At 49.0% G+C, this 27,176-nt stretch overlaps 1 protein-coding gene across 1 annotated transcript; it reads left to right on the top strand.

The window, feature by feature from the left end:
- The first annotated feature begins 373 nt into the window (after positions 1–373).
- LOC123751189 (uncharacterized) lies at positions 374–2,380 on the top strand. The gene is made up of 2 exons (XM_069301627.1): positions 374–427; positions 1,373–2,380. Exons 1-2 carry the CDS (start codon positions 374–376, stop codon positions 2,378–2,380), a joined length of 1,062 nt encoding a protein of 353 aa, XP_069157728.1.
- Positions 2,381–27,176: the final 24,796 nt, after the last annotated feature.

Below are 27,176 nucleotides of genomic sequence, written 5' to 3'. Positions count from 1 at the left end.
TGGCCTCCGATTGCATGATAGAGCTGATAAGTTAGCCAAAGAATCTGCCTTTAAAGGAGCCGTTCAGTGTAACCTTGGATTGTCAATGAGCAATCTGAGAGCAGCAGTACACCGAGAACTTCAACAAGATCTTGTAGATCTGAGGCAAAGTGAAATTGACACCAGTAATTCCATCTATCATCATACTATCATGCAAGAGGAGCCACACATCTATGGATCATCCAATAAAATCAGCAGACTTCTAGATGTTACTATTGCTCGGCTTAGACTCGGTTACAAGTATCTCTGGGAATTCTCATTATCTGCTGATAGAGACCTGACCAAATGTAAACTGTGTCAACAAAATTATTCGCACACCCTCCGTCACTATGTGATGGAGTGTGAAAAGATACGTGAATTTAGAGACAATTCTACAACCAATGTTCAGGCGATGTGTAAATATTTCATTCAAAATGATCTGCTACCAGAAATTTTAGCCAAATATCCCCAGTTTGCTAACTGTAGGTAGTAACTGAGTGATTGTAACCTATCCACCGCTGCCTACTGGATGGGGGGCGGTGTGCAGGACAAACATATCAATTGTGACACTAGCTCTCCACATATGTCAGTTGCTTAATTTAGAACCTGTACTTGAGGTCGATCTCGAACCCATTGTTGACGACTTATATTAAAGTTTGTAACTAGCTCATCAAGATTGTAACTTGCTTAGCTAAATGAATTGTGGGGTTCAGTCCCTGAGCCCATTATGTGCTTCTGTGACCCTTTCCACTACCGCCCACAAGATGGATATGTGGTGCATAATAAATGAACTAAACTAAACTAGTGTGTGGTTTGGTCAACATTCTTCAGCCACGTTATTGCATCATCTACAAAGTTATCTACGTTATCCCCACAGTTTCGGAAGATTGGTAGATGCTCTTTAATATAAAAAAATGCAAAGACCTTGCATGTGGGGCATAACATTGCACATCTCAACTACCAAATCAACAATATTACCTTGCAGCAGGTTGACGAAGAAGGACCTTGAAGTCAGAATCACAAATCAGTGAAAGTTGCTCAACAATTGGGAGCTGCAATCAAAGAAGTCATTCATATCCTAGGAACAGTCACACGTAACTTTGATTTCAGGAAAAAAGTAAGTAGTTATTCCACAGTATAAATCACTGATGCTTGTATTATTGTGTAACGAATGGGTTTGTTAAGACTGTTATTATTTGAATAGATGGTATATTTGATCTTAGTGGGCCTTATACTCCTCTAGAGGGCCTTATACTCCTCTAGAGGGCCTTATACTCCTCTAGAGGGCCTTATACTCTCTGGAGGGCGTTATACCCTTATATAGAGAGGGCTGCAGAGATAAAACACTCGCCAGAGGTCAGCAGGAACCAGAGGTCAGCAGGAACCAGAGGTCAGCAGGAACCAGAGGTCAGCAGCAACCAGAGGTCAGCAGGAACCGGAGGTCTGCAGGAACCGGAGGTCTGCAGCAACCAGAGGTCAGCAGGAACCAGAGGTCAGCAGGAACCAGAGGTCTGCAGGAACCGGAGGTCTGCAGCAACCAGAGGTCAGCAGGAACCAGAGGTCTGCAGGAACCGGAGGTCTGCAGCAACCAGAGGTCAGCAGGAACCGGAGGTCTGCAGCAACCAGAGGTCAGCAGGAACCAGAGGTCTGCAGGAACCGGAGGTCTGCAGCAACCAGAGGTCAGCAGGAACCAGAGGTCAGCAGGAACCAGAGGTCTGCAGGAACCAGAGGTCTGCAGCAACCAGAGGTCAGCAGGAACCAGAGATCTGCAGGAACCGGAGGTCTGCAGCAACCAGAGGTCAGCAGGAACCGGAGGTCTGCAGCAACCAGAGGTCAGCAGGAACCAGAGGTCTGCAGGAACCGGAGGTCTGCAGCAACCAGAGGTCAGCAGGAACCGGAGGTCTGCAGCAACCAGAGGTCAGCAGGAACCAGAGGTCTGCAGGAACCGGAGGTCTGCAGCAACCAGAGGTCAGCAGGAACCAGAGGTCTGCAGGAACCGGAGGTCTGCAGCAACCAGAGGTCAGCAGGAACCGGAGGTCTGCAGCAACCAGAGGTCAGCAGGAACCAGAGGTCAGCAGGAACCGGAGGTCTGCAGGAACCGGAGGTCTGCAGGAACCGGAGGTCAGCAGCAACCAGAGGTCTGCATGAACCAGAGGTCTGCAGCAACCAGAGGTCTGCAGCAACCAGAGGTCTGCAGCAACCAGAGGTCTGCATGAACCAGAGGTCTGAGGAACCGGAGGTCTGCAGGAACCGGAGGTCTGAGGAACCGGAGGTCTGCAGGAACCGGAGGTCTGAGGAACCGGAGGTCTGCAGGACCCAGAAGTCTGCAGGACCCAGAGGTCTGCAGGAACCGGAGGTCTGAGGAACCGGAGGTCTGCAGGACCCAGAGGTCTGCAGGAACCGGAGGTCTGAGGAACCGGAGGTCTGCAGGACCCAGAGGTCTGCAGGACCCAGAGGTTTGCAGGACCCAGCGAGCTTAGATGAAACAGAAGAGAGGAGAGGAACGAATGGTATATTAAACCGAGGGGCAGTGGTAATCCACCCCCCCCCCCCCGGCGATTCACGAGCGCTCTGGTCTGGCCACAGAGTATCCCAGCCATCTCTGGGGCACCCAGCATCTTGCCACAGGGTATCCCAGCCATCTCTGGGGCACCCAGCATCTTGCCACAGGGTATCCCAGCCATCTCTGGGGCACCCAGCATCTCGCCACAGGGTATCCCAGCCATCTCTGGGACACCCAACATCTTGCCACAGAGTATCCCAGCCGTCTCTGGGGCACCCAGCATCTTGCCACAGGGTATCCCAGCCATCTCTGGGACACCCAGCATCTTGCCACAGGGTATCCCAGCCATCTCTGGGGCACCCAGCATCTTGCCACAGGGTATCCCAGCCATCTCTGGGACACCCAGCCACAGGGTATCCCAGCCATCTCTGGGACACCCAGCATCTTGCCACAGAGTATCCCAGCCATCTCTGGAACACCCAGCATCTTGCCACAGAGTATCCCAGCGGTCTCTGGGGCACCCAGCATCTTGCCACAGAGTATCCCAGCCGTCTCTGGGGCACCCAGCATTTTGCCACGGGGTATCCCAGCCGTCTCTGGGGCACCCAGTGTGGGATATTTGGGTTTGATTCTGATTAATTAATAATTAAAGTAGTAAATTAAATTACGAAGGACCACCCGCTTTTAAAGTAAAGTGGGAAACTGAGAATTTCAGATCATTAGATAAAATTCTAGAGAAAACCAGTGACTATGGATATGACTAGAAGGTATGATCATAAGAATAATTAATGGGCTGTATTATTAAAACCAAACCTCAAACACCTACATTGGGGGGTTATTACTGGAGGTCAGTACGTCCAGGAATCAGTGTGGTTCGTTCACTAATTCTATTAATAATAATCTAATCCTATAATTAATGTTGAATATAATATTATTCATACAAAGAAGAACATGAATATGAGCATAATAATGAGTTACAGTAAATCACACATTATGTTGTACATTCTGAATGTATCAAATTGCAAAGTTATGAATAAAAAGAAATAAGCCTTAGCTGATAATAGATTCCTTTAGATAACCCTGGCAGTCCTCTTAATCTCCAAGTCTGGTACACCGACGAATGACACGGTTAACATGGAGAAGACAGCATGAGGAATTCGTCTCTCGAGCTGCAAGATAAATGACTACCAGTAGCAATTGATTTAACTACTCAATACATATTCAAGATTATTGATATCTTCAGATAGAATTCTAATCACCTGTTATTAGGTGTTGTCTTGCCGCGTGACGTGCAATCACCCTGCCATTAACACTTATAAATGATGCATCAAATAAAAGTACTTAACTGTGGGCACTGTGTAAGTATTAAGATTGCCGTAATTACGTATCCCAAATTCAGGTGAGCTTATCCTGGATTTGTACGTCTCAAGTTGGCTGATCACGTGTCGTCAGGAACCAAGTCTAGGGGTCCCTTATTTAACACCAGCACTAGTTGAAGATATTATCTGCAAGGTCGTTCACGCCTCACAGTGGCGGCTTTCATCTGTGGATAGACACACGTGTCCTATTTGCTGGACAATGGCGTCTTTTGTGAGTACGGTAAGCGTGGCTTTGCCTCCTACTGGCCTTGCACGTGTCCGCTTCCCAACACCGTCACCGACTGAGGATGGCGTCGCGTCCCTCCCCCCACGCCGTGTCGACGTTCATTATACAAATTATTGGCATGAACATTAATATTTCTCGCATTCGCGCTTGAAACTCTAAAGACTGGACGGGTTTATTATTTAGAGGAACGAAATATTATTATTTAACTATTTAAGAATAGTAAATATATAGGGGAGAGGAATTAATGTCTCCCCATGGCATTCATTGATGACGTTAACACTATCGCGAGGTAAACGGTATAATTCTAACGCTCTATTCGGCTTTTAGTTAGAAAACAATTCGTCTGCAATCAGTTGTCATACAGAATGCTTTAATTATGGAGAATCGTATTTAATTCTCACACAAATTGTATATAATGTGTTTTACTGTAAAGAAATCTGACGCAATACTGGCGTCAAATGACGTGAGAATTCTAGCCTAATGCACAGATGAATTATTAGTACAGGAGAATTCTACGAGTTGTTAATTTTACTTACTACAATATTAATATGGTTAGTAATAAGTAATGAGAATACAACAATGCTGTATTCGATGTTGGAAATATCCAACACCCAGCATCTTGCCACAGAGTATCCCAGCCGTCTCTGGCGCACCCAACATCTTGCCACAGGGTATCCCAGCCATCTCTGGGACACCCAGCATCTTGCCACAGAGTATCCCAGCCATCTCTGGGGCATCCAGCATCTTGCCACAGGGGTATCCCAGCCATCTCTGGGTCACCCAGCATCTTGCCACAGGGTATCCCAGCCAACTCTGGGACACCCAGCATCTTGCCACAGGGTATCCCAGCCATCTCTGGGACACCCAGCATCTTGCCACAGGGTATCCCAGCCATCTCTGGGACACCCAGCATCTTGCCACAGAGTATCCCAGCCATCTCTGGGACACCCAGCACCTTGCCACAGGGTATCCCAGCCATCTCTGGGACAACCAGCATCTTGCCACAGGGTATCCCAGCCATCTCTGGGACACCAAGCATCTTGCCACAGAGTATCCCAGCCATCTCTGGGACACCCAGCATCTTCCCATAGAGTATCCCAGCCGTCTCTTGGGCACCCAGCATCTTGCCACAGGGTATCCCAGCCATCTCTGGGGCACCCAGCATCTTGCCACAGAGTATCCCAGCCATCTCTGGGACACCCAGCATCTTGCCACAGAGTATCCCAGCCATCTCTGGGACACCCAGCATCTTGCCACAGGGTATCCCAGCCATCTCTGGGGCACCCAGCATCTTGCCACAGAGTATCCCAGCCATCTCTGGGACACCGAGCATCTTGCCATAGAGTATCCCAGCCATCTCTGGGACACCCAGCATCTTGTCACTGGGTATCCCAGCCGTCTCTGGGACACCCAGCATCTTGCCACAGGGTATCCCAGCCATCTCTGGGGCACCCAGCATCTTGCCACAGGGTATCCCAGCCATCTCTGTGACACCCAGCATCTTGCCACAGGGCATCCCAGCCATCTCTGGGACACCCAGCATCTTGCCACAGGGTATCCCAGCCATCTCTGGGGCACCCAGCATCTTGCCATGGAGTATCCCAGCCATCTCTGGGGCACCCAGCATCTTGCCACAGGGTATCCCAGCCATCTTTGGGACACCCAACATCTTGCCACAGAGTATCCCAGCCGTCTCTGGGGCACCCAGCATCTTGCCACAGGGTATCCTAGCCATCTCTGGGGCACCCAGCATCTTGCCACAGGGTATCCCAGCCTTCTCTGGGACACCCAGTTACAGGGTATCCCAGCCATCTCTGGGACACCCAGCATCTTGCCACAGAGTATCCCAGCCATCTCTGGAACACCCAGCATCTTGCCACAGAGTATCCCAGCCATCTCTGGGACACCCAGCATCTTGCCACAGAGTATGCCAGCCGTCTCTGTGGCACCCAGCATCTTGCCACAGGGTATCCCAGCCGTCTCTGGGGCACCCAGCATCTTGCCACAGGGTATACCAGCCATCTCTGGGGCACCCAGCATCTTGCCACAGAGTATGCCAGCCGTCTCTGGCGCACCCAGCATCTTCCCACAGGGTATCCCAGCCGTCTCTGGGGCACCCAGCATCTTGCCACAGGGTATACCAGCCATCTCTGGGGCACCCAGCATCTTGCCACAGAGTATCCCAGCCGTCTCTGGCGCACCCAGCATCTTGCCACAGGGTATCCCAGCCATCTCTGGGACACCCAGCATCTTGCCACAGGGCATCCCAGCCATCTCTGGGACACCCAACATCTTGCCATAGAGTATCCCAGCCATCTCTGGGACACCCAGCATCTTGTCACAGGGTACCCCAGCCGTCTCTGGGACACCCAGCATCTTGCCACAGAGTATCCCAGCCATCTCCGGGACACCCAGCATCTTGCCACAGGGTATCCCAACCATCTCTGAGGCACCCAGCATCTTGCCATAGAGTATCCCAGACATCTCTGGGACACCCAGAATCTTGCCACAGAGTATCCCAGCCATCTCTGGGGCACCCAGCATCTTGCCACAGGGTATCCCAGCCATCTTTGGGACACCCAACATCTTGCCACAGAGTATCCCAGCCGTCTCTGGGGCACCCAGCATCTTGCCACAGGGTATCCTAGCCATCTCTGGGGCACCCAGCATCTTGCCACAGGGTATCCCAGCCTTCTCTGGGACACCCAGTTACAGGGTATCCCAGACATCTCTGGGACACCCAGCATCTTGCCACAGAGTATCCCAGCCAGCTCTGGGACACCCAGCATCTTGCCACAGAGTATGCCAGCCGTCTCTGTGGCACCCAGCATCTTGCCACAGGGTATCCCAGCCGTCTCTGGGGCACCCAGCATCTTGCCACAGGGCATACCAGCCATCTCTGGGGCACCCAGCATCTTGCCACAGAGTATGCCAGCCGTCTCTGGCGCACCCAGCATCTTGCCACAGGGTATCCCAGCCGTCTCTGGGGCACCCAGCATCTTGCCACAGGGTATACCAGCCATCTCTGGGGCACCCAGCATCTTGCCACAGAGTATCCCAGCCGTCTCTGGCGCACCCAGCATCTTGCCACAGGGTATCCCAGCCATCTCTGGGACACCCAGCATCTTGCCACAGAGTATCCCAGCCATCTCTGGGACACCCAGCATCTTGCCACATAGCATCCCAGCCATCTTTGGAACACCCAGCATCTTGCCACAGGGTATCCCAGCCATCTCTGGGGCATCCAGCATCTTGCCACAGGGGTATCCCAGCCATCTCTGGGTCACCCAGCATCTTGCCACAGGGTATCCCAGCCATCTCTGGGACACCCAGCATCTTGCCACAGGGTATCCCAGCCATCTTTGGGACACCCAGAATCTTGCCACAGGGTATCCCAGCCATCTCTGGGACACCCAGCATCTTGCCACAGAGTATCCCAGCCATCTCTGGGACACCCAGCACCTTGCCACAGGGTATCCCAGCCATCTCTTGGACACCCAGCATCTTGCCACAGTGTATCCCAGCCATCTCTGGGACACCCAGCATCTTGCCACAGAGTATCCCAGATATCTCTGGGACACCCAGCATCTTCCCATAGAGTATTCCAGCCGTCTCTGGGGCACCCAGCATCTTGCCACAGGGTATCTCAGCCATCTCTGGGGCACCCAGCATCTTGCCACAGAGTATCCCAGCCATCTCTGGGACACCCAGCATCTTGCCACAGAGTATCCCAGCCGTCTCTGGGGCACCCAGCATCTTGCCACAGGGTATCCCAGCCATCTCTGGGGCACCCAGCATCTTGCCACAGAGTGTCCCAGCCATCTCTGGGACACCCAGCATCTTTCAATAGAGCATCCCAGCCATCTCTGGGACACGCAGCTTCTTGTCACAGGGTATCCCAGCCGTCTCTGGGACACCCAGCATCTTGCCACAGGGTATCAAAGCCATCTCTGGGGCACCCAGCATCTTGCCACAGGGTATCCCAGCCATCTCTGAGACACCCAGCATCTTGCCACAGGGTATCCCAGCCATCTCTGGGACACCCAACATCTTGCCATAGAGTATTCCAGCCATCTCTGTGACACCCAGCATCTTGTCACAGGGTATCCCAGCCGTCTCTGGGACACCCAGCATCTTGCCACAGAGTATCCCAGCCATCACCGGGACACCCAGCATCTTGCCACAGGGTATCCCAGCCATCTCTGGGGCACCCAGCATCTTGCCATAGAGTATCACAGCCATCTCTGGGACACCCAGCATCTTGCCACAGAGTATCCCAGCCATCTCTGGGACACCCAGCATCTTGCCACAGGGTATCCCAGCCATCTCTGGGGCACCCAGCATCTTGCCACAGAGTATCCCAGCCATCTCTGGGACACCCAGCATCTTGCCATAGAGTATCCCAGCCATCTCTGGGACACCCAGCATCTTGTCACAGGGTATCCCAGCCGTCTCTGGGACACCCAGCATCTTGCCACAGGGTATCCCAGCCATCTCTGGGGCACCCAGCATCTTGCCACAGGGTATCCCAGCCATCTCTGGGACACCCAGCATCTTGCCACAGAGTATCCCAGCCATCTCTGGTACATCCAGCATCTTGCCACAGGGTATCCCAGCCATCTCTGGGGCATCCAGCATCTTGCCACAGGGGTATCCCAGCCATCTCTGGGTCACCCAGCATCTTGCCACAGGGTATCCCAGCCAACTCTGGGACACCCAGCATCTTGCCACAGGGTATCCCAGCCATCTCTGGGACACCCAGCATCTTGCCAGAGGGTATCCCAGCCATCTCTGGGACACCCAGCATCTTGCCACAGGGTATCCCAGCCATCTCTGGTGCACCCAGCATCTTGCCACAGGGTATCCCAGCCATCTCTGTGACACCCAGCATCTTGCCACAGGGCATCCCAGCCATCTCTGGGACACCCAACATCTTGCCATAGAGTATCCCAGCCATCTCTTGGACACCCAGCATCTTGTCACAGGGTACCCCAGCCGTCTCTGGGACACCCAACATCTTGCCACAGAGTATCCCAGCCATCTCCGGGACACCCAGCATCTTGCCACAGGGTATCCCAACCATCTCTGAGGCACCCAGCATCTTGCCATAGAGTATCCCAGACATCTCTGGGACACCCAGAATCTTGCCACAGAGTATCCCAGCCATCTCTGGGGCACCCAGCATCTTGCCACAGGGTATCCCAGGCATCTTTGGGACACCCAACATCTTGCCACAGAGTATCCCAGCCGTCTCTGGGGCACCCACCATCTTGCCACAGGGTATCCTAGCCATCTCTGGGACACCCAGTTACAGGGTATCCCAGCCATCTCTGGGACACCCAGCATCTTGCCACAGAGTATCCCAGCCATCTCTGGAACACCCAGCATCTTGCCACAGAGTGTCCCAGCCATCTCTGTGACACCCAGCATCTTGCCACAGAGTATGCCAGCCGTCTCTGTGGCACCCAGCATCTTGCCACAGGGTATCCCAGCCGTCTCTGGGGCACCCAGAATCTTGCCACAGGGTATACCAGCCATCTCTGGGGCACCCAGCATCTTGCCACAGAGTATGCCAGCCGTGGCAAGATGCTGGGTGTCCCAGAGATGGCTGGGATACCCTGTGGCAAGATGCTGGGTGCCCCAGAGATGGCTGGGATACCCTGTGGCAAGATGCTGGGTGTCACAGAGATGGCTGGGATACTCTATTGAAAGATGCTGGGTGTCCCAGAGATGGCTGGGACACTCTGTGACAAGATGCTGGGTGTCCCAGAGATGGCTGGGATACCCTGTGGCAAGATGCTGGGTGACCCAGAGATGGCTGGGATACCCTGTGGCAAGATGCTGGGTGCCCCAGAGACGGCTGGGATACTCTGTGGCAAGATGTTGGGTGTCCCAAAGATGGCTGGGATACCCTGTGGCAAGATGCTGGGTGCCCCAGAGATGGCTGGGATACTCTGTGGCAAGATTCTGGGTGTCCCAGAGATGTCTGGGATACTCTATGGCAAGATGCTGGGTGCCTCAGAGATGGTTGGGATACCCTGTGGCAAGATGCTGGGTGTCCCGGAGATGGCTGGGATACTCTGTGGCAAGATGTTGGGTGTCCCAGAGACGGCTGGGGTACCCTGTGACAAGATGCTGGGTGTCCCAGAGATGGCTGGGATACTCTATGGCAAGATGTTGGGTGTCCCAGAGATGGCTGGGATGCCCTGTGGCAAGATGCCGGGTGTCACAGAGATGGCTGGGATACCCTGTGGCAAGATGCTGGGTGCCCCAGAGATGGCTGGGATACCCTGTGGCAAGATGCTGGGTTTCCCAGAGATGGCTGGGATACCCTGTGGCAAGATGCTGGGTGTCCCAGAGATGGCTGGGATACCCTGTGGCAAGATGCTGGGTGTCCCAGAGTTGGCTGGGATACCCTGTGGCAAGATGCTGGGTGACCCAGAGATGGCTGGGATACCCCTGTGGCAAGATGCTGGGTGCGCCAGAGACGGCTGGCATACTCTGTGGCAAGATGCTGGGTGCCCCAGAGATGGCTGGTATACCCTGTGGCAAGATGCTGGGTGCCCCAGAGACGGCTGGGGTACCCTGTGACAAGATGCTGGGTGTCCCAGAGATGGCTGGGATACTCTATGGCAAGATGTTGGGTGTCTCAGAGATGGCTGGGATGCCCTGTGGCAAGATGCTGGGTGTCACAGAGATGGCTGGGATACCCTGTGGCAAGATGCTGGGTGCCCCAGAGATGGCTGGGATACCCTGTGGCAAGATGCTGGGTGTCCCAGAGATGGCTGGGATACCCTGTGGCAAGATGCTGGGTGTCCCAGAGATGGCTGGGATACCCTGTGGCAAGATGCTGGGTGTCCCAGAGTTGGCTGGGATACCCTGTGGCAAGATGCTGGGTGAACCAGAGATGGCTGGGATACCCCTGTGGCAAGATGCTGGATGCCCCAGAGATGGCTGGGATACCCTGTGGCAAGATGCTGGGTGAACCAGAGATGGCTGGGATACCCCTGTGGCAAGATGCTGGATGCCCCAGAGATGGCTGGGATACCCCTGTGGCAAGATGCTGGGTGTCCCAGAGATGGCTGGGATACTCTGTGGCAAGATGCTGGGTGTCCCAGAGATGGCTAGGATACCCCTGTGGCAAGATGCTGGGTGTCCCAGAGACGGCTGGGATACCCTGTGACATGATGCTGGGTGTCCCAGAGATGGCTGGGATACTCTATGGCAAGATGTTGGGTGTCCCAGAGATGGCTGGGATACCCTGTGGCAAGATGCTGGGTGTCCCAGAGATGGCTGGGATACCCTGTGGCAAGATGCTGGGTGCCCCAGAGATGGCTGGGATACCCTGTGGCAAGATGCTGGGTGTCCCAGAGACGGCTGGGATACCCTGTGACAAGAAGCTGGGTGTCCCAGAGATGGCTGGGATACTCTATTGAAAGATGCTGGGTGTCCCAGAGATGGCTGGGACACTCTGTGGCAAGATGCTGGGTGCCCCAGAGATGGCTGGGATACCCTGTGGCAAGATGCTGGGTGCCCCAGAGACGGCTGGGATACTCTGTGGCAAGATGCTGGGTGTCCCAGAGATGGCTGGGATACTCTGTGGCAAGATGCTGGGTGCCCCAGAGATGGCTGAGATACCCTGTGGCAAGATGCTGGGTGCCCCAGAGACGGCTGGAATACTCTATGGGAAGATGCTGGGTGTCCCAGAGATGTCTGGGATACTCTGTGGCAAGATGCTGGGTGTCCCAGAGATGGCTGGGATACTCTGTGGCAAGATGCTGGGTGTTCCAGAGATGGCTGGGATACTCTGTGGCAAGATGCTGGGTGACCCAGAGATGGCTGGGATTCCCCTGTGGCAAGATGCTGGATGCCCCAGAGATGGCTGGGATACCCTGTGGCAAGATGCTGGGTGTTCCAAAGATGGCTGGGATACTATGTGGCAAGATGCTGGGTGTTCCAGAGATGGCTGGGATACTCTGTGGCAAGATGCTGGGTGTCCCAGAGATGGCTGGGATACCCTGTGGCAAGATGCTGGGTGCGCCAGAGACGGCTGGGATACTCTGTGGCAAGATGCTGGGTGCCCCAGAGATGGCTGGTATACCCTGTGGCAAGATGCTGGGTGCCCCAGAGACGGCTGGGATACCCTGTGGCAAGATGCTGGGTGCGCCAGAGACGGCTGGCATACTCTGTGGCAAGATGCTGGGTGCCCCAGAGATGGCTGGTATACCCTGTGGCAAGATGCTGGGTGCCCCAGAGACGGCTGGGATACCCTGTGGCAAGATGCTGGGTGCCACAGAGACGGCTGGCATACTCTGTGGCAAGATGCTGGGTGTCCCAGAGATGGCTGGGATACTCTGTGGCAAGATGCTGGGTGTTCCAGAGATGGCTGGGATACTCTGTGGCAAGATGCTGGGTGTCCCAGAGATGGCTGGGATACCCTGTAACTGGGTGTCCCAGAGAAGGCTGGGATAACCTGTGGCAAGATGCTGGGTGCCCCAAAGATGGCTAGGATACCCTGTGGCAAGATGCTGGGTGCCCCAGAGACGGCTGGGATACTCTGTGGCAAGATGTTGGGTGTCCCAAAGATGGCTGGGATACCCTGTGGCAAGATGCTGGGTGCCCCAGAGATGGCTGGGATACTCTGTGGCAAGATTCTGGGTGTCCCAGAGATGTCTGGGATACTCTATGGCAAGATGCTGGGTGCCTCAGAGATGGTTGGGATACCCTGTGGCAAGATGCTGGGTGTCCCGGAGATGGCTGGGATACTCTGTGGCAAGATGCTGGGTGTCCCAGAGACGGCTGGGGTACCCTGTGACAAGATGCTGGGTGTCCCAGAGATGGCTGGGATACTCTTTGGCAAGATGTTGGGTGTCCCAGAGATGGCTAAGATACCCTGTGGCAAGATGCTGGGTGTCCCAGAGATGGCTGGGATACCCTGTGGCAAGATGCTGGGTGCCCCAGAGATGCTCATTGCCAGTGCTCATTACGCACTGGCAGTAGTAGAATCAGTTAGGTATTTCGAGCCTTACCTATTTCAGCGGCATTTTGTAATCTACACAGACCATCGAGCATTAACACACATTTTTAAAAAGCGAACAAAATGCCCACGAATGTCACGCTGGTCTCACGAACTTTCGGCCCACTCATTCCAGATCTTGTACAAGCCTGGTCCAGCACATGTTGTGCCAGACACGCTAAGTAGAAATATAGCGGCAGTTCAGATTAATGAAAATATTGAAACCATTCCATCAGATAAAATGAGAGAATACCAGATGAGCGAGCCTAGATGGAAAGAGATTATTGAGTATTTAGAGGGAGGAAAATACCCGAAAAAGAAAAAGAATTTACCTATTCATGATTTTGAAATGAAACAGGGCGTCCTGTATTATGTTAATAGCCAGAATGATAGGGCAGTATTTCAGCTAGTTATTCCGGACGCGTTGCGGTCATCAGCGTTAAAGCTTGCGCATGCTTCAAAAATTGCAGGGCATCCGGGATCTTTAAAACGCACTTAAAAGCAAAGTCTCTATTTTATTTTCCAGGATTACTTTCTGAGGTAATCAATTTCGTGAAGTCGTGCCCTCGTTGCCAGAGGAGGAAAGGCACCCTTAAGGTACAAGCCCCACTTCAGGAATTTCCTGAAATTCGTGAACCGTTAGATCGTGTGGGGGCCGATCTGATTGATTTACACCACAGTCATTCAGGTAATAGATATGTGTTGGTGCTAGTTGACCATCTGTCTAGATACACTACACTAGTTGCATTACCTCAGAAGGATTCTCGTACGGTTGCAGATGCGTTCTTGCGTAAGTTCGTTACTGTATTCGGACCTCCTAAAGTTTTAGTCTCTGACCGGGGTCAAGAATTCAATGGGAATATATTTAGAGAAGTTTGTAAGATTTTAGAGACGACTTCGGCTTTTACAACGGCCTACCACCCACAAGCAAACGGAATGACGGAACGGACTAATCGTTCAGTCAAGGATATGCTTGCAATCCTTGCTGAACATGATGCAAACACCGGGGATGAACACCTACCCTATGTTCAGTTCGCCTTGAATACTGCCATCCACCAATCAATTAACACCCAACCACTTCATTTGTTTACTGGTAATTCATGCAATTTCCCCTCAGGTCTGCTTAACAGACATAATGTTGCATACGGGGAGGACTATCCTTCAGAGGTCCTTGGTAAAATGAGAAATGCATGGAATATTGCAGCTGAAGCGTCCAAGAAGGCACGGACTCGGTATGCTCATTTTTATGACAAGAAAGTGCGCCCTCTTGAGTTGAAGGAAGGAAGCCTCGTATTGAGAGTGAATGAGGCTGCGCCCGCCAATCAGAGCAGGAAACTAGTTCCGAGGTGGCGAGGACCATATAGAGTAATTAAAAGGGCGGGGCCAGTTAATCTTGTTATAAAAGGAGTGTTCGAGGACCAGGTGGAAAGGACAATTCATGTAAATAAATTGAAACATTATCATGCTAGAGAGGAATTAGAACTGCCTTCAGCGGGGCTAGTTCCTGACTCAGCAGTGCTGACTCATGGCTTCACCGACGAGTCAGAAGATGAGGATGACCCTCTGTCATCGCTCATCAGTAGTCAGGTGCAGTCTCGCCACCCTATGGTGACGAGATCTCGCGCTATACAGTAAAGTAACTTCCTCGGTTAGTATAATTTAGTATTCATTAGATTTTCCTGTAAAGGCAATGAGGTGTACTATGTCTATACTTGACTCAGGTAGCAACTTTTACCGTGCTCTTGGGTTACACCTCCACCAAACCCAGAGTATATCTATGCTTCCGCTGTGTTGTGTCTGTCTGTTCCCAGGTCTGATTGGTACACCGACCCAGTTGTTCCAGCCACACGTGAACCCTTGTCTGTAAAGACCGAGGGGGGAGGCACGTTACACAAAGCCCTCCCCCCACCAGACCCAGTAACCCATACATCAGTTACTTTGGGGATGAGTGACTGTCCAAGAGTCACCCGGCCGACGCCTCACGTCACTAACGAGGTTGTCAGGGCCAGCGAGCTGTCCACATTATAGCAGTCACCGGAGGTGCCATACAACGCCGGGGTAGCTGTCTCGAGATCACCACTACCCACCTGCTGCGTCATCAAGACTGCAGCCATTCCAGCAGTGTTGGAGGAGAGGTCAAGAAATGGAAAGCACGTAGCAGTACTCAAGAATTTCGCCGGAAGATTAATGATTACGTCATCTGAAGTAACAAGAAAGCAGAAGTAAGGCGGTCACAGGTGGAAGGCACGGTTTCCCTACAGAGTACCGGGACTCGCCAATAGAAGGTCGCAAAATTGTCTCCTTTGGCCTAAAGTCGGCGGTACGAGGGTATACACAGTTGGTGTTTACGGCCTAGTAACCTGGTGACATCAAGAAACGCCTGAGATGACGTGAGCAATGATGGAAGACGAGATTCACCTGTTCTGCAAACAAGCAACCCGCCTCTACGACCTTCTGACACCACTCCTGCTAAAAGACACCGTTGGTACATCCAGTCCTGCTCTGCTGTGGTCATCTGCGACGTCAAGTTTAACATCAAGACTGCCGTGTGAACTGTGATTGATATGAAGGCGTGTGGACTGTCGAGAGCAAGATTAATGGCCGAAGAAACAGTATTCTACAGCTGTCACTTGGCACTCAGCTCTACTACACTCTGTCGTCATTCAGGAGTACCGGATGGGAGTACAAGAGGACCAGGTACTGATGTCTACACATGAGAAGAAGCAAGATCGACACCGTCATCGTCAGCGACTACATTCAGCATCCAGCAGCATCGATTTTTTTTTCTCGATTACTCAATATGAACAATTGATACAAACAACAAAGTGGCTCTGAACATCTGTGTAAAGAACATCTGGACACTTTTGTTTAAATGTTGAAAAACAGAGTTAGAATCACAATACTTTTTAAATGTTGAAAAACAGATTTAAAATAATTCTGGTATAATATATGAAAATTTAACTCTATAAATTGGTCAGTAATCAAAATCGAAGCCCCTGTGTAATTGTCTCAGCCCAGAACAAACGGTTATGGAAAATTATGTTGTGCTATTTTTTGCAGAATGTTTGAACACAGGAGAGGCGGACCAATATAAACATTGACACTTCTAGTGAGTGAGAATACTTGGCTGTACAGTCAGCTGAAACCTGTGATATAGTATAGGAATTTTTTTTATATTTTTAGACACATGTAATAAACATTAGGTGTGTTCCTTAACATGTCAAGGTTGACATTGATGGGGAGTGGGTAGTACATGGATGTGAACTTGATAGTTCCGTAGTACGCTCCCGGATGACTGAAAGTTCAGTCTGAAGTTATAACTTTAATGTTTATGTTTGAGCACGGTGTGGCCGGCTCTAGAGGACACATGGACTTGGCTAGTGAAGAGCCAAGAGAGTTTAATAGCTAGTCTTTGATGGTAGAGTAGGGCCATGTTATTTAGCTATGTCAGTAAGGATAGGATGTATGTTTCCTGATGTTAGAGGATTGCTGTCAGTTGACAGCTGAGAAAAATATGAACATGTTTATTATGATGTTGGACTATTAATTGTCAAATTTTATTAGTTAGGTTAGCTTTTGTTTGTGGCATGAGTTGAATTGTGGGTTTGGATACTAAACCTCGTGATTTTTAACAAATTAACAAGGTTTACTAAGTGCTTGTGCGGGGGGGGGGGGGTTGTAACAAACTAGGCTGTTGTAAGAATTATTCCAGAAGGTTCCAGAAGTTCGAGTAGGGACCTGACCTCTCAACAACGCCCAGTCCCCTGGGAATTAGCAGGTCTGAGTCACAAATGGCGGGCATCTTTGTTCATAGTTTTGTATAATGAACCATCCTATACTATTCAGTAATTTAGAGAAATTAGCCTTTATTCATTTTGCATTAAAATTGTATTGTATAATAGTACTGGATACAATATCAAGAGTATTCTAATTATTGAGTTTAAGTCACCATCAGTGACGTCACGAATCAGATCTAACTTGTAAGGCGGAGTGACCGGCGGTCATAGGTCATCAGGGTTGACATGTCTACTATTTCTCAAAGTTCAATTAACCATTTTGGGGATCGGGAACAGCTCTGCCGTTAGATGCTTGTGTAATTTAATTTCAGTAAAATAATTCAACCAGTCTGGATCAATTCAGTACAAACAGAGGTTAATTGTTATAACTTAAACCTGGCTAAGTAACTGGTAAGCGAGGCGGAAGGATACAATGTTCTAGTCTGGGCTAGATCAGACGAGGACAATCAGTGTGGTCTCCAGAGCAGCTGGGAGAGGTCAAACATCTTACCTCTCCCCAAGACCAGCCCAACACCTTTAGCTGGTTGCCCAAGGTATAGTTGCTATGGTTATGTATGAAGATAGTCTCATTGCGTTCAGGTCAAGTAGGGAGTGTTAAATTGACAGGGAGTGAACATATTTAGATTTTGTTTTAGTTTTTCTTTTAATAAATTAATTAAGTTAATAAATTGCATTTTTATTATTTCCATGTGTTTTATGTGTATACTTGTCCTGGTCACGTGGTCCACACGAGGAAGAGTTGGATTGGGCGCCGATTCTAACATCGATTCTAACATCGAATCATTCCCGTGTAATTAATTTCACACTCTTAAGTTTCCACGGTCATCGGTTATAGTGGGGATCAAGCCCCAAGGTTGATTAATTAGCGTGATCGATCCAGACCTCGATCATTGCTCGGTGTTGCTGGTCTGGTGGTGGCAGCGTAGAGGCGACTCTAGGGTTTTGCTCAAAGCCTAGGTCATGTCATACTGGGTGTAGAATCCTAAGTCGGTCAATCGTCTTAGGACCACGTGGCGTGGAGTTGGTTTTGGTAAAAGTTTTGGAGTCCCTTGGTAGAGAACAAAAAGTAAGAATACGGGTAGAGGGCCAAGACGGTAGATAAGTAGAGAGAGTACCCTAACCCGTGTTACACCAGCCATCTCTGGGACACCCAACATCTTGCCATAGAGTATCCCAGCCATCTCTGGGACACCCAGCATCTTGTCACAGGGTATCCCAGCCGTCTCTGGGACACCCAGCATCTTGCCACAGAGTATCCCAGCCATCTCCGGGACACCCAGCATCTTGCCACAGGGTATCCCAGCCATCTCTGGGGCACCCAGCATCTTGCCATAGAGTATCCCAGCCATCTCTGGGACACCCAGCATCTTGCCACAGAGTATCCCAGCCATCTCTGGGACACCCAGCATCTTGCCACAGGGTATCCCAGCCATCTCTGGGGCACCCAGCATCTTGCCACAGAGTATCCCAGCCATCTCTGGGACACCCAGCATCTTGCCATAGAGTATCCCAGCCATCTCTGGGACACCCAGCATCTTGTCACAGGGTATCCCAGCCGTCTCTGGGACACCCAGCATCTTGCCACAGGGTATCCCAGCCATCTCTGGGGCACCCAGCATCTTGCCACAGGGTATCCCAGCCATCTCTGGGACACCCAGCATCTTGCCACAGGGTATCCTAGCCATCTCTGGGACACCCAACATCTTGCCATAGAGTATCCCATCCATCTCTGGGACACCCAGCATCTTGTCACAGGGTATCCCAGCCGTCTCTGGGACACCCAGCATCTTGCCACAGAGTATCCCAGCCATCTCTGGGACACCCAGCATCTTGCCACAGGGTATCCCAGCCATCTCTGGGGCACCCAGCATCTTGCCATAGAGTATCCCAGCCATCACTGGGACACCCAGCATCTTGCCACAGAGTATCCCAGCCATCTCTGGGACACCCAGCGTCTTGCCACAGGGTATCTCAGCCATTGATTGTGCACCCCATACTCATCCTGTGAGCGGTAGCGCAAAAGCATTACAGAGGGCACAAAAGGTCTTTATCAGACCTCATCTTAGATTATTACATAAACAATTTCTTCAATCCTTCACACCTTATAGATACAATGTCAGCTTGTTACAGAGAAAGTGCTATTACAAGAGCTACATATTTACAGTAAGCCATCATACATTAATGGTAGGTCTTGTCGTTAATACATAATAGTTTGGCCAATGGGGATATTACAGAGTCATAAGGGAGCTTCTGTTTATTATTAGTCCTCACAATACACTACTTGTTTCTGAATCTCATATGTCGTTCACCTACTGGAAGCAAAATGTGGGTACAGTGCAAGGATTTCAGGTAATTTATCCATGGTAATAAGATAGGTTGCCATATCATACAGAGTGAGCTTAGATTTATCTCTAAAAGGCTCAATTTTACAACAATCCAAGATATTGTGTTCGAGTGTGTGTCCCTGCCTATGTCCACACACTTTACACTTTACTTCATCTAGATCCCTATACAAGCCGAACTGCCAGAGATACTTGTAGCCAAGTCTTATACGAGCTGTGACAACATCTGTTAGTCTACTGACTTTGTTACTTGCCCCATACACATGTTTTACTTCACACATTTCATTGTGATGAACAATGGACCTGCTAGTTCCAGTTTGCACTGTTCTACTTTCTTCAAATCCATCCAGGAGTTCTCGTCTAATGACACTTTTAAGGGATCTATTTGATAACTCAAGATTCCGTTCAATACTGTCTTTATTTACTGCAGCCTTAGCAAGGGCGTCAACTTTGTCATGTTCCTGCATGCCAATGTGAGAAGGAATCCACATCATTTTTATATTTACCCTCTTGCTAAGTATTCTTATATATCTACGTCTAGTTTCCAAGACAAGCACGTTATTACTTGATTGCAAACTGTTTATTGCTCGTAGTGAGGATAGGGAGTCAGAAATAATTAAGCTGTCTACTTCAGTGTTGTCAATAATTTCGAGTGCTACCAGTATCGCTACCAACTCGGCTTGCATTGTTTACGCCCAGTTACTAATTCGGATATTTCTTTGAATTGTGCTGCCATCGGGCTGATGAGCAATAACAGCACTTCCTGCCCTCCCTGTAGCTGTATTGAGTGATCCGTCAATGTATATGGTCTGTGCAATGTTGTTTTCAGCTTGTATATTGTGAATGTGTTCTATGGTGCTTAATTTAGCAGCAAGCTGAGCATGAGGGTTGATTGTGATTAGTTTCTTGGTGGGGTATGCAGGGGTCAGGATGTCAAAAGGTACTATCTGCCAGGGTGGAAGGAAGTGCTGTACTCTTTCATCTGTATATACATCGTGCAGTCCCATCATTTTAATATGAGTGGCAGTTCTTTGAATCCATTTAGACTCGCTAGTTCCATTTCGTATGCGTTCTAACAGTGCAACTGACACAAAGTTGTTTTTGTTATCACGCAGCAGCTTTAGTTCCATCATAATATTAATTTCAAATATTCTATCTCTAATGCTAAGTATATTTAATTCTTTCCGCATGATGAGAACTTTGGTAGTTATAGGACAGCCAAGTAAAATTCTGAGTGCTTCATTTTGAATTTTTTCCAGTCTATCAATACTTTTGCCATTCTGCAGGACCAAAGCTGGTGCATGATAGTCTATCAGAGACCTTATATACGCTAAATACATCATTCTTGCTATTCTAATATTAACACCATATTTCGGGCTGTACCCCACTACAGTTCTGAGAGCCTTGAGTCTGTCTCTACATTGTTGATGAAACTTATTGACTGCTGTTGAGGTACAAGGGACAGAGACACCAAGGTATTTGAAAGAAGAGACATAGTCTATTGGTATGTTGTCTATCTTAAGTTTTCGTGGTCCACTTTTGCGGTTGCCAATTTGTCTGTTAAATACCTTATTTTTAGCAGCGTTGATTACAAGACCAAGGCTCTCACAAGCTGTATGTATACAATTTAAGACTGTTTGCATTTCGCGGTGGGTTTTAGTATGCACAAGGATGTCATCTGTATAGCTAATAGTGATGTTTGCCGGACTAGTTGGGATTGATTTTAGTAAAGCATTAATTGGAACATTATACTAGGTAGGACTAAGTACTCCTCCTTGTGGGGTGCCTAGTTGCATTACTTTAGTTTCACTCTTGTAGCCTTGAAACAGTGCAGAGGACTTCCGGTTGGTAAGATAGCCTCGTATCCATTGTAATAAATGTACCCCCTATATCCATTCTCGCTAATTCATACATAATCACTTCCCTATTAGCAATATCAAAGGCATTTTTTAAATCAAGAAATGTTGTGTACTTGTGCCTTTTATCTCCATGAACAGTAAGAAAGGTTGTGATACAGTTGTGTACACTTTTACCATGTGTGAAACCATTGATATCAGGTGACATGTGCTCTTTAACTCTATACAATAATCTATTAAGCACCATTCTCTCAAAGGTTTTGCACATGCAACTGGTCAGTGAGATGGGACGGAAAGCATCAGGTTGGCCAGGCTTTGGTACGGGTACCGTAAGACTGGTGGTCCATGATACAGGCCACTGCCCAGTGACATAGCTGGCATTAAACAATTCTAATAATGAGTTACCGGGTACACGATGTAGGAGTCTAAGAATATCATAGGTGATACCGTCCTCACCAGGAGCAGTGCTACTGCCCCTGGAGAGGGCTGCATCCAATTCATAATCTGTATATGGAACATCACATTCATCATGTTGTTTGCTCATCATGAAATTTATGAGAGAATTTCTGTCTGTGGACCTCGCCTGCAATTTCTCCCTAGTGCTAGCTGGTAACATTCCAAGGCTGGAAACCTGAGCCCATTTTGCAATTAACTGATTGGCTTTCTGTAGCGGGTTTGGGTGTGAAACTTGTCTACTATTTTTACCAATAATTTTGTTTATGCCTTTCCAGGCTTTGCCCAGGGGAGTATGCAGGTTAAGTCCACTAACAAAACCCTCCCATTCATTTTGTCTCAGTTCAGTCATTCTCTTCCTTGCCGCTGCAAGCGCGGCCTGAAACAGTTTTAACATTTGAGGAGTTCTAAGGCTCTTATATGCTTTACCTGTCTGTCTAGCAATTGATTTAAGCTCTTTCAGTTTAGCATCATCATAGTACTGGTTGTGTCTGACCTGTTTACCAGTACTTCTTTTTGTTTTCCGTGACTCACTATTTTTGATGGCCTCATAGGTATTATTTATGAGGTCATTATAAAACTGTTGTACATTCTCAGGCTCATAATTGTTATACCAATGTTCTATGCTGTCTATTGTGAGGAGGTGGTTCACCAGCTCACTTACAATAGTGCTCTTATGCCTGTGGGAGCCAGTACACTTGTTAAGTGCACTTGTTAAGTGGGCGGACTTAAGTTTTGTACCAGCAACCGAAACATGTAGTGTTTGGGCTCATGTGAGAGCCCCAGTCATCAGCAGTCCATAAATGTTACCCTGGCCGGGGTGGCATGTCTGTGGACAGTGCTAGAGCTGATAGCATCATCTCATTGTATGGCATGGAGCCAGACAACTTTGCGCGCGAACGCCTAGGCCGCAGGCGTGGGGTGAAACATGTGGGGTCCCACGCTCGCCGGCCACTTGAGTGGTTGTCATGGAGACAGCCGCCATCTTAGTAAACATCTTGAGCCGCCATGTTGGTCGGCCATCTTGGAGCTGCCCTAGGGGCTATGCTACACCGTCGCTGATTGGATGAGAGGGGTAGGCCGCTGTATGCCTTCCTCTCATTGGTTATTTCGAGAAGGACGCGGGAATAGCCGTTGTGTAGCATCATTCTGAACTCAGCCGCCACCTTGTCAAGACGCATCCTGTACTCAATTCGGCCAAATTGGAGTATAGGGCGTCGTGGTGGCTGGACTACAACTGCTGATGCTTCCTGCTTCACCTACGACATCGGTCGTCACAGAATCCGGCCGAAGTCGTCGCTTGGAGGGGTTTAAGACATTATTGTATGCAGGGGGTAGAGGTACAGTGATCTGGGATCGTGGGGGAATGTGCATACGAGCAACAACAGACTCGTAGATCCCATACCAGTGATGATTAGACTTGCTAGTGCTCTGTAGCAGTCGATGGGAACGGGGAAATTCGTGTCAGTGTTAAGGCAATTTCCCAAGGTTGGTGTGAGACGCTATCGTTGTGCGTGTCACCTAGGTATGAACGCTTCACTTCACCGGGGAGTCGAGGGTGCGAACTCAGCCGTGTTGAGTGGGAGGGGTTCGAGTGTGAGCCAATTTTCCGTATAAGTACTACGGTCAGGAACTACCGCCGCCTACGCCACCCGGAGCGAGCCAGCCACCTATAGCGGGGTGCCTGATGTATGGGAATGGTGTGTAAAGCCGGCAGTGTGAATGAGTAAGTACCTATGTGTGTATTTCGGTGATTAGTAGTCTCTAAAGCTTGAATTCGAGGTCAAGTGTTCCGTCACATTGTCACGCAGCACCTGTGCAGGTGGAGTGAATTGCGGGCGAGGAGATTAATCACCTGTGATGTCATCTTGTCAGTCCAGAGGGACTTAAGTCTAGTGCACACAGACGTACAGTGTGTGTGTGTGTGTGTGGGTACACACGGGGAACAGGATACATAGTTTAGCCAAGGACGGAGAGGATGTCCATGTAATAAATTCTTTTATTTCATTGTGGTAATCATTTTGATCGTCCGTGGGACGGAGTGATATCATTTCCATGTGTGGTCTTGCAGGTGTGGAATTCCAACACTGAGCGCTCAGGTATGTGTAACGCCAGTGATTCCTGGCAATGATTATTGTGGAGTGTGCCACAGTGTGGCTTAAATTTCTTGTAGTGTTCCCAGGGCCGTGACAAGTGTGATTTATATAAATATATATATTGTGGTTGCAGTATTAATTAACGTAATTTTGGTGAGGTTTGGTGAGTGACGAGGCCGTCTAGAGAGACCGCCCCCGCTCTGTCGAGTAACGTAACTCTCGAGTGTTTATCGGCATGCGTGACCGATAAATCACTCACCCATGTGATTTAAGGAGTGTGAGATTCTCCTTAGTGTTCCCAATAACGTTTGATAGCTGTAGGCTACATGTGTCAGCGGTAATTATATATATATATAATCGTAGTGTCACGGTGCCCAGTGTTATTGTGTTATTTACTGTGTGGTGATTGCAATATATTGACCTATGTTCTAGGGGTCATTTGCAGCAGTAAGTAAGTAAGTGTGTGCAGTATCCTAATATTTGGAAATTGGAGTACTTGCCGTGTGTGTTATTGCAAAGGGGGTTGTTATTTGATGGTGATTGTTGCTAGTGTTGAGCAATCACCGGATGTGATTGCAGTCCAGTAAAACCATTGTGGGGCAGTGTTCTAGGGGGTCCATGTCCTGTATGTTATTTTGCTAGATTCTGCAGAATTGTCATAGGAACCGGATTGTAACGTAAATCACTGTGATTTGTTAGTGTGATTTGTCATTGTCGTGGGGGAACTCGGCTGTAGACGAGTACTTGGATACAAATATATTCTCCTGGTTATCTGGTAGGACATCGAAGTCCAGTATTCAGTGAGGTGATTGCGAGGCAATTAATATAACGTAACCAAGGGAACGCCCATTGCTTCAAGAGAATTTGTTCTTTGACAATTTGAGTAACGTAGAATGCGTTTGGGTTAATTTACTTTCCTGTAAGCAGCTACGGTAGTCTCGAGGAGCCTAGCCATCAGCCAGATAAGAATTAGAGTATTGTCTGTCGTAATTAACGGTCAGTGGGCCGGGTAATTGACGTGTTTCAGGAAGTCAAAGTAATTAATCTCGATCCTTGTTTGATCGACTCACACGAAGGCTACATTGTTCCATTAACGTAACGTCGTTATCTGCCCGGAAGTACCGGCATTTGATTGACTCGTGAGAGGAGTAACGTCATTTTAGAATAACGTAAACGTGGAGCTAATTACTGTTATTAGCCGCCTGAATTGGTCTGAGTATGGAAGGCTCAGACGGAATTCATACCTTAATGTAAATTGCTGAGCCAGTGTGAAAGGTTGCGTATTTTTAATTGTTTAATTATTGATCTTGAGGATAGTAATTAATTACTCTAAAGGTAATCACGAGTGATTACCGTTCTCTTAGCACTTTGGACATTGCAAATCAGAGTTTACCATCGCTGAGTGATTAGTAACCGATTAACGTAAATTAACGTAACTAGTAGAGATTAATCAGCTGTCTGGAAGTATAGGGATTAATGGGATTTTCTCACTGAATGCTCGACGGGTAGAGTGTTGTTTGATTTCCGCGTTACTAGTGACAGTTGTAAGAGTTGTTAATTTAACGTAAATGTTACCTTGTAATTAACGTAAATGTTATTGTGTTATTAACGTAAATCAATTGTTATTGATTGTTGATCGTCCGTGGGACGGAGTGTTAACGTAAGGATTAATTTGTGGAAGGGTGCTGGAGTTGCCAGTGAACCCATTAGTTATTGTTGTCATTGAAAGACTACTGATTTGATTGCATTGCATCCGCTGTTGCAGGAGTAGACTGCACTGAGGCGTAGAACAGTTAGGAGGTTACTGGAGACGTGTTTCAGAACCTACTGTGTCATTTGTTGTAATTGTGATTATAGATCTGCTAGTTCTTGCTTGCTTGTTGATTCCTCTGTGGTCACGCTTATGTTCGAGTTAGTTCATTATGCAGTCCGAGGGGCTGGTGTCTAGCTGTCATTGATAGTGTCACAGGAAGGATTTCGAGTAACGTCATTGACATTTCTTTTGTTTTGTTGTAGTAGTTAGTACTTTATTGAATAAACTAAGTTGTTATGGTTAACACTGTCTTTTCGTTACACCCCCACACATTATTATTGTTATGCAAATGTTCTTCACATTCGACTAAAATTGAGACTAATTTTCTGAGCTTTGGATCAAATATACGGCACCACACAACAATAAATTATTGTTGTGAAAGCCCGTGACCTACTCGTTAGATTCGCTTCGGCGATTGGCGAAGGTCGGCGGCCTAAGTGGGGGGGGATTTCAATTTTCATTGGGGTCCCGGCGTTTGCTCGCGCCTAGTCAATTGTTCATACATGGTCCCAAAGTGAGGAATGAGCTGGTTACTACACTGGTGTGTTAGCTAAGCAAGTCCTTCCTCAGGCGACCTAGTTGAATATCACGACAGGAATAAAGGTTAAAGAATAAAGAAAATTCTTAGAAATTTTCCGAGCTAAAATTCCTTATACCAATTTTAATTTATTCCAAAACTTCTCACAAGTTAACAACAAAACTCTCAAAGCGTGGCGCCCAACGTGGGGCCGTAGACTTTTGATTCATAATCAGAAAAGTGAGATTCATCAAGTTGAGAAACCTATGAAAGGTGTGCAGAACATTGCAGAACAATATTGCTGTGGGTGTGTATGTTGTCGGTTAGCAGGATTAGGTACACACACACCACACACACAGAATGGATGAGGATTATAGGCATAAGTACGTATATCTGTATGTGACTAAGTATGGCGTGCTGCCAAAGGATAGAAACAGTCGTACAGATGAGGAATGTCGGCAGTATGTTGAGGATCATAATGCCTATGTACGGCGTCTATGTCTAGAAAGAGCAAACAGAAGTGATCTAGGGGACAAGGGAATTCCCCTAGCCGACCGTGGTATAGTCGGTATGTCAGGGGGTGTGGGATTGAGTCCACCCCAGGAGAAGGAAGGGGAGTCGCGACCCCAGCCTAGGCTAAGGACTGATTCCTTGGGCCACAGAAACGTTTCATTGGAAGTAGTCAATCAGATACCAGAACAACCTCTCAGGATGGGGACTGAACAACCCCAGGAGGAAATGACTTTACAGTACCTAGCAGCTCAAGCTGATGGTTTTAATCTGCAAGGAGAGAATAAGGCCAAGTTCGTGGCCTTCATGTGGAATGCCCACCACGAGAGATTGACTAGATTGGAAATTGCAAGAGTGCAATCCGAGGCAAGGACGGGGAGTCAAGCCCCTCCTGCCGCGCCAAGCTCAGAGGTACAGGCGCTGGAAGTAGAGATACCTCCTCTATTGCCAAGAGAGGAGAAGATCGATCCTAGGGATGCATACCTAGATCGATGTGTGACAAAGGTTGAAAGGTTTACTCAAGCTCCAAGTAAGGGAGCCAAACCTAAAGGAAGTAAGTCTAAGGGACACCAACAGAAACCCAAGGTTAAGGGACCCAGGTGCTTCACATGCAACATGGCAGGTCACCGAGCAGCTAAGTGCCCGAGCAG

This window comes from Procambarus clarkii, chromosome 46, assembly GCF_040958095.1.
Source record: "Procambarus clarkii isolate CNS0578487 chromosome 46, FALCON_Pclarkii_2.0, whole genome shotgun sequence".
Taxonomy (NCBI): Eukaryota; Metazoa; Arthropoda; class Malacostraca; order Decapoda; family Cambaridae; genus Procambarus; species Procambarus clarkii.
Note: the sequence above shows the minus strand (reverse complement) of the source record. Positions and strands in the feature narration are given on the sequence as shown.